The following is an 11,983-nucleotide window of genomic DNA, read 5'->3' on the forward strand; positions in this document are numbered from 1 at the left end:
CAGTCATAAACTGTCATTGTGATGGAAACGCAGCGGAGTGCAGTGATGACAGCGCGGTGCGGGCCACATTGCAAGGCCTGGCGGAACGGATTTGGCCCGCGGGCCTTGTGTTTGACACATGTGGCCTAGAGGGAGAAAAGCTTCATGGAGCAAGAACCACAGGGCCTGGCATTCTGTTCTCAGTGGTGGTGGCTGCGGCAGACAGCAAGGAGCGGCCAACTACCCATGACTGAGTCTCCCAGTGGCCACAGGGGTTCAGAAAAGGGGCTCCTGCCTGCAATGACATCAACGTCCCTGCAAACACTGCGGTTCCTGCCTTGAGACCCTGAGCTGCACGGGCCCCGGCCTCTGACACACAGAGTGTGAGATGCATGTGGTGCTTTACTTCTGACTTGTGGTGCTCTGCTGTCCAGTGAGAGAAGACCAGCAGTGTTGGCTGGGGAAGCACATGTGTGTGTTCTGTTGAGAACCCTGTATGATGCATGACATTGCTCAGTTCCTGAAGGATGAGTGGTCTCTCGGTTGGTTTCAGGAAGTTACTTCCACTCCTCTCTTCCTACATCCTACAATCACTTACTGCCGGTTCCTTTGCCTAATGAGTCACATTCCCGGGGACTGTCTGCTTAGAATGGTGTCAGCAGTGACCGTGAATAGATTCACTTGATCCATGGGAACCACACCCTTGCCCTGCCTCATATGTTCTGTGGTTGGTTTTCTTCTTACCTGCCAACCTCAGCCAGGCCTCCTGGCCTGCAGATGCTTTCAGATGTGAGTCAGGCATGAACACCAGAGGGCGTCGAGTTCCCCAAACTTCTTGAAGCCCATCTCCTCAGGATTGGTGTAAAACTGCTGGTTTTGCCAAAACTGGTTTGACTCAGTGGATAGAGTGTTGGCCTGTGGACTGAAGGGTCCCAGGTTTGATTCTAGTCAAGGGCATGTACCTTGGTTGCAGGTGCATCGCTAGTGGGGGGTGTGCAGGAGTGATTGACGATTCTCTCTCATTGATGTTTTTAACTCTCTCTCTCTTCCTCTCTGTAAAAAAATCAATAAAAAATATGTTAAAAAATATATTATTTTTTTAAAAAAACTGTTAGTTTTCTCACCCTTGAGGAGCAGAGTGAAGTCACAACCACAGGCACCAGCACATTTTCCAAAGAAACCCTGTGCCCTGCCTTCTTTTGCTTTCTGTTGTGCCCTTAGGTGTGCACAAGATTACATGCTTCTAAGCACAGCTTCTCCACTATTCTTGCATTTGTGGTCTAGCACCTCAGTTGGGCATGTGGGAGTTAGTGATGCCTAATGTTTTATCTGCTGCCTCTTGAGGATTCAGCCCAACCTGCAATCCTGCATCAGAGGCATCTTCCTTCCCTTCCAGTTATGAGAGGGGCTCGGAAATGAAACCCAGAATTAAGAGGGGTTATAGGGATTAGCATAATAAGATCATTGACACAATTTTAACATTCAGGTACATTCTGTGCTGAATATTTTAAATTAATCTCTAATATTTAAATTGGATCACTGGATAGAGCATTGGCCTATCCAATAACATTGTCATTCACTGGCAAGAAGTGAAAAGGCCAAGTTGGGGCATTGTCATTAACTGAGATGGTGTGAGTTGTTTTATAGATACATCGTAAGCAATACAATCAAGAAAGAACAATATGTTGGCCGACCAGGAGCTAATGTGGGTAAAATGCATTTATTGGGTTCTGTAGAACTAGAAGTCCATGGATGTCTTCCTGTTCGTGAGTATCAGTGTGCGTAGGCAGATGAGCAGAACGTGCAGTGGTGTGCGTCCTCTCCTGGGCTGGCTACCACCTGAGAAAGAACCACCTCTCTGGCCCCCACTTCTTCCAGTGTAAATGGAGATGATGAAATACACCTCAGGCAGTGATCGGGAGTCATAGGAGGAAGAGCTTCACCCGTCATTAGACACTCTACTAACATATAGTGATGTTATCTGATTGAAATCTGGAGCCACTTTTGTCTTTAAGCTATTAGTTGAAGACACTTTTTTCAAGATTATCTTTAAAAATGAGTGAAGATGTGGTACATTCACACCATGGAATACTATGCAGCTACAAAAAGGGATCTCTTGCTCTTTGAGATAGCATGTAAGGACCTGGATGGAGAGTATTGTGCTAAGTGAAATAAGCCAGTCAGAGAAAGACAAGTATCACATGATCTCACTCATATGTGGAGTCTAAGGAACAAAATAAACTAATAAACAAGATAGATCCAGATGCCGAAACTGGTTTGGCTTAGTGGATAGAGTGTTGGCCTGCGAACTGAAGGGTTCCGGGTTCGATTCCGGTCAAGGGCATATACATTGATTGTGGGCACATCCCCAGTAGGGGGTGTGCAGGAGGCAGCTGATCAATGATTCTCTCTCATCAATGTTTCTAACTCTCTATCCCTCTCTCTTCCTCTCTGTAAAAAAATCAATAAAATATATATATATTTTTTTTTTTTAAAAAAAGATAGATTCAGAGACAGAAGCATGGAACAGACTGCAGAATCTCAGAGGGAAGGTGGGAGGTGGGGGTGAGATTAAACTAACCAAAGAACTTATATTCACCGATGCACAACCCATGGACACAGACCATGGTGTGGGGAAGGCCTGCGGTGGGATGGATGCAGGGTGGACAAGGGTCAGTGGGGGAAATAAGGACATCTGTAATACTTCCAACAACAAAGATCAATGTAAAACAAAAGCAAAGAAACAAAACAAGGAGGAAATACACGCAAAGGGCCCTGACACTGCATGACTGTTAAGCCATGTCACTTCCTGACCTTCTCTGAGGAGTCAGGGCTGTTACAGAGGCTGGTGAGTGCCGGTCTGACTTACTGGACCCTCCGTCGGCAGCAGAAGAAGTTCAGCTTGCAACTTCCGACCACCTTCTCATCCTCAGTGCACATCCGCCTGCACTTGCCCCGCCCCAGCTTGCATGGCTCACACGCAGAAAACTCACCTGCACAGAGAATGAGCTGCTCACGTCCCTCTCCTGGACCCTAGAGGGAGGAGCAGTCCAAGGCCACAGAAGGGGAGGATTTGTGTTTATAATGATAAAAGTGTTTTCAAGAACCAGTGGAGAGCTCTGCTTTTTTCAAAATGGAGTTTGAGAGAGTTCATTTCTAAGCCACAGGGAGATGCTATCCTGGTCCTCCTTGTATTTCTAACCTGCCTGGTCAAAAGGGAGCACCATTGATGCATGCGTGTTTTAGGACTACCCTCTGCATGCCTGGCACTGCTATGCAGGCTACATGATGATAATGGGAGGGACACCATGGAATTTAAAAGATTCTTGGTGGAGGAGTTAAAAACGTAGGTTCAGTTCTACTTTGAGTCTTGTAATGGTCTGTCCTCAGGAAACTGCTGAACCTCAGCCTTCTCAGTTGTCAAATGGATGCGCTACAAATACTGGTCTACATCTCCATTGTTTTAGTGGTGAAATGTAACAAGTTATGTGAGAATATTTTGCCAGCTCTACTCATTCGATTAGCTTTTTGTTGATACTTTAAACAGAAGGTTTCTTTTCTTTTCTTTTTTTTAATCTTCACCTGAGGATATTGATCTTTAGAGAGAGTTGGAGGGAGGGAGAGAGAAAGAGAGAGAGAGACATGGACTGGTTGCCCCCCCTATGTGCCCCAACCAGGGCTGAAGATTGAACCTGCAACCCAGGTATATGCCCTTGACCAGGAATCAAACCCGAGACCCTTTGGTCCACAGGCTGATGCCTAATCCATGAGCAAAGGGATCAGGGCTAAGCAGAAGATTCCTTACATAACTGTTCAGGTTGCCTTGCGTGTTCCAGGTAAGCAGTGTCTTTGTCACAAAAGGAATCTTCCTGTGCTCATCTGGCTCTCAGGGGGCAGCACTGATGTTGTAGCCCCTTGTTTTCCTTCCTAATCACCACCCTCCTTCCCAGTAACCTCAGAGCATTGAGCCTCACAGGTTGGCGTCACCACTGTGTGCCCCCTCACCCCCCAGCCCCATTCCTACACAGCTCAGTTTTCATCCTCAGGCTCTTCCACCTCCATGCCCCTCGTGACCCTGCCTCATTGCCTGCTCCTTGCTCTCTGATGACTGCTCAGCAGCACACCCAGCTAGAATGGCTCCACGCCTGGGGCTGCATCCTATCCTATTCCTTCCCCTCTGGATCTCCTGAACACTAAGCCAGTGGTGATATTCATGCTATGTGTCCCTTACATGCATTGCAACTCACTCTGCTCGTTGGTGACGACCTCATTTGTCCACTTGTGAGGGACACAGTCAAACCCCAGCCTTTGCTCTGGCAAGCACAGACTCAATCACTCACGCTTCCCCTGGAGGTGCACTCACCACACCAGTGACAAGAACTCCAATCGCCTCTAAAACAAAGTCCCTGTCACTTGGCTTCTAACCTCCTCTGACTGGAAGTGAGGGAAGACAAACACTAAAGTTCCACAGAAGAGGCCATCTGCCATGAACAGGTGCCACTGAAAGCCTCTTGAGAACAAGGATGAAGAAAGGACCAGTGTCTTCCTTCCCAAATGTACCTGCTCTCCAGCCACCTCTGGCTCCAAGGGCCTCTGCTCAACAGCTGGATCTCAGCTCCTCGATTCCTGGCTCACTTCTAGATCCTGATGGTGTTATTTCTCCTCCAAATCTCCTTCCTCACTGGGGTCTCCTGCATTAGCCTCTGGACTCCCCCCCTCTCTCCACCAGGATTAGCTGATGGCTGTGCTTTGGTGCCTCCCCTTGTTCTACTTCCAGAGGCAGGCAGGAAAGAAGCAGTACCTTCAGCCTTGGAATCAGACAAGACAGGAGACAAGGTGCTTTCCTCATCTGACCTGCTCTTTGCTGGGATTCTCTCCAGGAGCCCGTTCGCTGTAGAGGTAGAGGCCCCCTCTGCGCAATCACCCAGGAGCCCTCTCTGGGTGTTTACATGCGGAGTTTAGATGCCATCGGTACCCTAGGCACCAGCACATGATTCTAGACGACAGCATGTGCGCTTCTCAGGCAGCAGGTGGTCTGATTGCCAAATGCCCATGCTGCGGTGCCACCTGTGTACAGTAAGTTGGGTGCTTTCTACCTGGAGAATCACAGTTAAGACTCACTTTGGCGGAAGCTGGTTTGGCTCAGTGGTAGAGCGTCGGCCTGCGGACTGAAAGGTCCCAGGTTCGATTCCGGTTAAGGGCATGTACATTGGTTGCGGGCATATCCCCGGTAGGGGGTGTGCAAGAGGCAGCTGGTCAATGTTTCTCTCTCATCGACATTTCTAGCTCTCTCTCTCTCTCTCTTCCTCTCTGTAAAAAATCAATAAAATATATTTTTTTAAAAAAGACTCACTTTGATGTCCTCCTAGAAGCCTAACTTAACACTTGTGACACCCCCGCCTGCACCCTCCCATCCCTGAGCACAGATGCATAACATCCCATTGCTGCCTCTGCTTTGTTATCTGTAAAAATGATGCTTGTAATAGTACCTACCACCTAGGGATATTTCCATTTAATATATCTTTATTGATTTTTAGAGAGAGAGGAAGGGAGACGGAGAGAGAGAGAAACATTGTCAATCGCTGCCTCCTACACCCTCTCTGCCCCCCAGTGGGGATCATCCCCCTACTGAGCCTGCAACCCAAGCATGTGCCCTGATTGGAAATAGAACCAGTGACCTCTTGGTAGCTGAATTGAAGCTCAACTCCCGTTTTGAAGATGAAATTAGATAATCCACAGAAATTTCTTAATAGATTGCCCAGTGCACAGTAAGTACTCAATTACTAGAATCAACCTTAATTTCCTCACTCTGAAATTTTGTCTAAACACTTTTAAATTCTGTTTGCAATTACCCAAGAATGTTTCTTTCTGCCCTGTGTAATATGCTGTCTTCCTGTAAAGTGCAAACACACACACACACACACACACACACACAGGCTGTTCATTAAGAAGAGCTCTCTGTCATGGGTGTCCACTGAATAATTCTTGTTCCCTTTTGTGACATGCATTTGGGATACGCTTTACTGAATCAGGAAAGAGCCTTGAAGCAATGAATAAGCATGTCCCCAGAGCAATGCTAATTGGAGGATTCCAGCTTAACCCTGTGACCTTGGTTCAGGGTTCACCACGAGTGTAGCCACCAGGTCCAGACCACAAGTACAATCCAGGCACAGAGATTTCTCTGTGAAATAGAAAGTCCAAATGCGGTGCTGGAACCAAGAGAAGAAAGAAAAGCGTGAGTGGGAGTTCAGGCTTTTATTGCTCTCTCCTTCTCCTCCTGTGTCCAGGAGTCAGAGATAGCGGACAGGCCAGTGTTACTCCAAGTAAAACTACACACAAAGGGTTTAACTCACCTCCAGGGAAGGGCTGGGAATACTCGAGTCCTGCCCAGGAACCTAAATTTAAAGCAAAGCACATTTTGGACATTAAAATCAATGCAGGGAACAGGACTGTAGGAAGCAGTACACCAATCCCACAGATCTCCTGTCAGGGACTGAGGTCACAGGGATGCAGATTTATTCTATTTTTGAAGCCTAGCCCTCCTGGTAATCAGAAAGAAGTTAAAATAATAATAATAATAATAATAATAATAATAATAATAATAGAGGAGAATCCAAGATGGCTGCTCGGGTAGGCAACTAGCCGCAGCCGCACACAACAATTTCAATAAAATACAACTAAAATATAAAATGGACATTACCCAGAACTACAGGAAAGTTGACTGACTGGAAATTCTACAACAAGAAGCAAGGAGAAAACCAGAAGGAAGCGCGGAGGAGCTGTAAAAGCCCACGGTACAGAGACACGCGGCGCGCGCGCACGGAGAGGACATAGCCGGAGAGGAGGGAGGCCGAGTGCCTGGCTGGCGGTCCCAAGCGGGAAGGAGAGAAAAGCTCCGACTGTGCTGGGCCCAGCTCCAACTGCTCTGAACCCCAATTCTAGGCCAGACCCCGGGGACCCAGGCTAATCCATAGGGAGCCGGGCTGTAAGGCGGGACTCCGGGGAAGCAGCGAAAGGAGGTCCCGGAGGCGTGCACATTGAGCACAGAGAAGGGACGGCAGGCTGTGCCGCAGGATTGCCCTGGCGGGAAGGAGACAGGGGCTCCAGACTGCTCTGAACACCACCTCCAATCCCACTACCAACTGAACTGAACCCCAATACCGGACTCATTGGGGGAGAGCATAGACAGTTTGGCAGCAGGCGAAAATCGAGGGCACCTTTCTCTTAGAGGCGCTCGCAACAAGTACTGAAGGACCCTGAGTCTCAGGAGTCGCATAGGGCGGGGCTGACGGAAGCCAAGGCTGTAGGCTCCACCCTGAAACCCCGCCCCATCAGGAAAGCTGCCTGCGAAAATGCCTAAACCAAATAGATCACAAACGAAAGAAATGGAGGACAAAAAGTGACTGGATATAGAGTTCAAAACCACACTTATAAGGTTTTTCAAGAGTTTCCTAGAAAAGGCCGATAAAATAAATGAGACCTATGAGGATATGAAAAGGGATCAACAAGAAATAAAGCATACATTGTCTGAAATAAAAAATATTATACAGAGTCCTAAAAACAGAATGGAAGATCACAAGAATCAAGTCAAAGATTTGGAACATAAAGAGCCAGAAGACACTCCTCTGCAGAAGCTAGAAGGCAAAAGAATCCAGAAAATTGAAGATGATGTAAGAAACCTCTGGGACAACTTCAAACGATCCAACATCAGAATTATGGGGGTCCCAGAAGATGAGAGAGAGCAAGATATCGAAAACATACTGAAAGAAATAGTGACAGAAAACTTCCCCCACCTGGTGAAAGAATTGGACTTACAAGTCCAGGAAGCACACAGAACTCCAAATAAAAGGAATCCAAAGAGGACCACACCAAGACAAATCATAATTAAGATTCCAAGAGCAAAAGACAAAGAGAGAATATTAAAAGCAGCAAGAGCAAAGCAGGTAGTTACCTATAAAGGAGCACCTATACGATTGTCAGCTGATTTCTCAACAGAAACCATGCAGGCCAGATGGGAATGGTAAGAAATATTCAAGGTGATGAGTAGCAAGAACCTACAGCCAAAGATAATCTATCCAGCAAAGCTATCACTCAGATTCGAAGGTCAGATAAAGAGCTTCACTAATAAAAAAAAGCTAAAGGAGTTCATCACCACCAAACCAGAATTATATGAATTGCTGAAGGGGGTTCTTTCAGAAGAGAAAGTAAATAAAGATAAAAATTATGAACAACAAATACGTAACTATCAACAAGTGAATCTAAAAACCAAGGAAACTAAAAAAAAAAATCTGAGGAACAATATTAACTGTTGAATATAATAGAATCAGAGGTATGGAAGGGGAGTGAACTGTTTATTCTTGGGGAAAAGAGGAGAGGGGGATGTGGGAAGAGACTGAACATAAACTGTGCACCTATGGATGAGGACAATGGGGGGTGGGGAAAGGGCAGAGGGTGGGGTGAGAAGGGGGGGGGGAGGAACATTTGTAATAATATGAACAATAAAAATTTATTTAAAAAAAATAATAATAATAATAATAATAATAAAATTAAATTTAAAAAAGCCGAAGCGGTTTGGCTCAGCGGTAGAGCGTCAGTCTGCGGACTGAAAGGTCCCAGGTTCGATTCCAGTCGAGGGCATGTACATTGGTTGCGGGCACATCCCCGGTAGGGGGTGTGCAAGAGGCAGCTGGTCGATGTTTCTCTCTCATTGCACTTTCTAGCTCTCTCTCTCCCTCTCTGTAAAAAATCAATAAAATATATTTAAAAAAAAAAAAAAAAAAAAAAAAAAAAAACTAGCTGTTCCCTCTTACACAGTTCCACAGAAAGTTCAAGAAATTTGTAGGGAGCTGGCCATTACTCTCAATTTTAGGGTGGTGCAGAGAAGAATCATCCCCTTTTATGCTCTGCCTTGAAGCAACGAATAAGCAGGTCCCCAGGGCAATGCTAATTGGAGGATTCCAGCTTAACCCTGTGACCTTGGTTCAGGAATCAACACGAGTGTAGTCACCAGGTCCAAAATCACAAGTACAATCCCACCCATTCTCCTTTACCTGATGGACATTGAGCCAAAATGAAGAAAAAGACAAAAACAAAATACAGCATCTTCCTGCTCAAGGCCATTGTGGGCAGAAGACGTGTCTCTGCATCTCTGAGGGAACAGGAGGCTCACTTATATTTGAGAACCATGTGCCCTGCTCTTGGCCAGTGAAGTGAATCAACAAAGAGAGCACACGGACATGCTCCATTTCCCAGGTTCAAGAGCAGACAGGATGGGGACAGCCCTCAGCCTCCGTTAACCTTCCTGGGGTCATGGAAAGAACAGCAGGGGGCGTTGAAGCCCAGGGCCTCACACAGCTGTGCCCAGGAAGGGGGAGTCAGTTCCTCCTCCATCAAATGGAAGAGAGAACATGGGCCTCCCACCGGCCTCTCCAGGTGCTGCGAGGCTCTGTGTGGTGATGTCTGGACACCGGGGTCCTCACTGGAGGCCTGGCCCGAGCTCAGCAAGGTGGGCCAGCACAGCCCTGGCTCCCATGATATTGTCTGTAAATGACTCAGGAGGAAGGGGGGAAGCAGTCAGGCCAGCACACAATCCCTGAGCCAGTAACAATGTCACCCAGCAGGTCCGAGTCATGTGACCAAGTCCTGGGAATTCATGAAGGATGTAGGAGTTAGAAGTCGTCTTCATGTCACTGCAGCCAAGACTGCCTACCCTGTTGCTTCTGACCAAGCGATGCTCTGTCCTCTGTTTCTGGAACAGACAACAGGACCACCCACCAGTGAGTCTTCTGAGGACAGACGGACTGAGTTTTTAAGGAGATGACCTTAAACAGGTCGCTTAATTTTTTTGAACTTCACATTTCTTATTCTTAACATCAGGATGTAGTCGTGGCAGGGCCTCATAGGACATCGGAGGGAGTGGCCTGAAAGAAGGGGTGGAAAGTCTGACCTGAGTACCTAGCTCTGGAGACTGGTACGACCTCACTCTTGGCTCCATCCAGCTTGGAGCCAGCTTCTCCGGAAGTGCTTTTTCAGGGCCACCGTTCTCGAGGGACTGTCCTGGCCGGAGAACATGCCAGCACTGATGGTGGCATGCTTGTCCCCAGGCCTTGGAAGGTCACCTTCAGGAACACAATCTTGTGTGTGTGGGGATAGGGCTTAGTTTTTTAAGGTGATGTTTGGAAGAGAATAGGGAAATTTTGCATTTTTAATCTATCATTCTTAACTGGATTATTAATAATTTATAATGAACATGCACACAAAAAATACCTAAAAATGTCATAGTGACCAAGGCTGAGGATGGATAGGACATCCCCTAATAGTCTTTTTAAGTAAGAATATTCAGTTAATGAAAAATTTTAAAGATAGTACAGTACCCTTCCCACCCACCCCTATTATAATATCCACATTATTAATTACTAATGCTAATAACCATGGCATCTGTTCTTACATAAAATTTTGAAGGCTATTTAAATACATATTTAACACCTAAACTATTACTACTACTACTACTACTACTACACACACACACACACACACACACACGCACACACACATGAAATGTCAATCAAGTACCCCATAAGCTCACAACTATCCAGGGAGCTGTTTGAGAATTTACTCTGATGCATGTGGCACTTAAAGTGTGTGGCATACAGGAAGAGTTGCTTTTTTTAAAAAAATTGATTTCAGAGAGGAAGGAAGAGGGAGATAGAGACAGAATCATTATTAGCTTCCTCCTGCATGCTCCAAACTGAGGATTGGGCCCACAACCCGAGCATGTGTCCTGACAAGAAATCAAACCGTGACCTCCTAGTTCATAGGTTGATGTTCAACCACTGAGCCACCTGACCAGGCAGGAAGAGAGAGTCACATCCTATCTAATAAAAGAGTAATATGCAAATTGACCATCACTCCAACACACAGGTGGCTGCCCACATGTAGTCAAAGATGGCCACCCACAGGTGGACACAAGATGGCCAGCAAGGGAGAGCAGTTGTGGGCAATCAGGCCAGAAGGGGAGGGCAGTTGGGGGGATCAGACTGGCAGGGGAGGGCAGTTACAGGTGACCAGACTGGCAGGGAAGAGCAGTTAGGGGCAATCAGGCTGGCAGGGGATTAGTTAGGCATCAATCAGGCTGGCATGGAAGTGGTTAGAGGTGATCAGGTTGGAAGGCAGAAGCAGTTAGGGGCAATCAGCAGGCAGGCAGTTGAGTGGTTGGGAGCGAGCAGTCCTAGACTGTGAGAGAGATGTCTGACTGCTCATTTAGGTCTAGATCTAAACGGGCAGTCGGATGGAAAGTCCTCGAGGGGTCTCAGATTGAAGAGGGTGCAGGCTGGGTTGAGGAACACACACACCATACACGAATTTCATGCTCTGGGCCTCTAGTTTTAAAATAAATGGTGAGCCTAGGGGTTGAGCACCAACCTATGAATCATGAAGTCACAATTCAATGCCTGGGTTTCGGACTCAATCCCCAGTGTGGGGAGTGAAGGAGGCAGCCAATCAATGATTCGCATCATTGATGTTTCTCTCTCTCTCTCCCTCTCCTTTCCTCTCTGAAATCAATAAAAATGTATTTAAAAAGATAAATGGTGATGGGTATGCCCCATGAAGCAATGTGCCGAGTGTGTGCGGCTCATAGATACTGGCGCGGGAACCCAGTCGCCCCTGGGCTTGGCACCAGCTCTGCCCGACACATTGGGACATCACCCAGGTCCTGCCAGTGTGCGGGGAGCAGACTACGGCTGTCATGGCGCGTTGGTAGGGTTAGAAATCCCAGCTGCGTCTCAATCGCTGACACATACCCATAAGAAAACAATCCTAATGGGATTATTTAGAAACAAAAGTACAGATCCGTTCAGAAAGGTAAGAAGCGGAGAATCCAAGATGGCTGCACAGGTAAATACCTAGCCGCAGCCGCACACAACAATTTCAATAAAATACAACTAAAATATAAAATAGACATTACCCAGAACTACAGGAAAGTCGACTGACTGGAAATTCTACA

General features: G+C 46.8%; 1 protein-coding gene across 1 annotated transcript; it reads right to left on the bottom strand.

Moving 5' to 3' along the window:
- Positions 1 to 2,787: 2,787 nt before the first annotated feature.
- Positions 2,788 to 9,861, bottom strand: LOC118716019 (beta-defensin 12-like). Its single transcript, XM_036432693.2, has 3 exons — positions 9,030 to 9,861; positions 6,333 to 6,374; positions 2,788 to 2,972 (listed from the first exon to the last, which is right to left on the bottom strand). Exons 1-3 carry the CDS (start codon positions 9,097 to 9,099, stop codon positions 2,845 to 2,847), a joined length of 240 nt encoding a protein of 79 aa, XP_036288586.1. The 5' UTR covers positions 9,100 to 9,861; the 3' UTR covers positions 2,788 to 2,844.
- Positions 9,862 to 11,983: the final 2,122 nt, after the last annotated feature.

Source organism: Pipistrellus kuhlii, unplaced genomic scaffold, assembly GCF_014108245.1.
Source record: "Pipistrellus kuhlii isolate mPipKuh1 unplaced genomic scaffold, mPipKuh1.p scaffold_m20_p_115, whole genome shotgun sequence".
NCBI classification, from domain to species: domain Eukaryota; kingdom Metazoa; phylum Chordata; class Mammalia; order Chiroptera; family Vespertilionidae; genus Pipistrellus; species Pipistrellus kuhlii.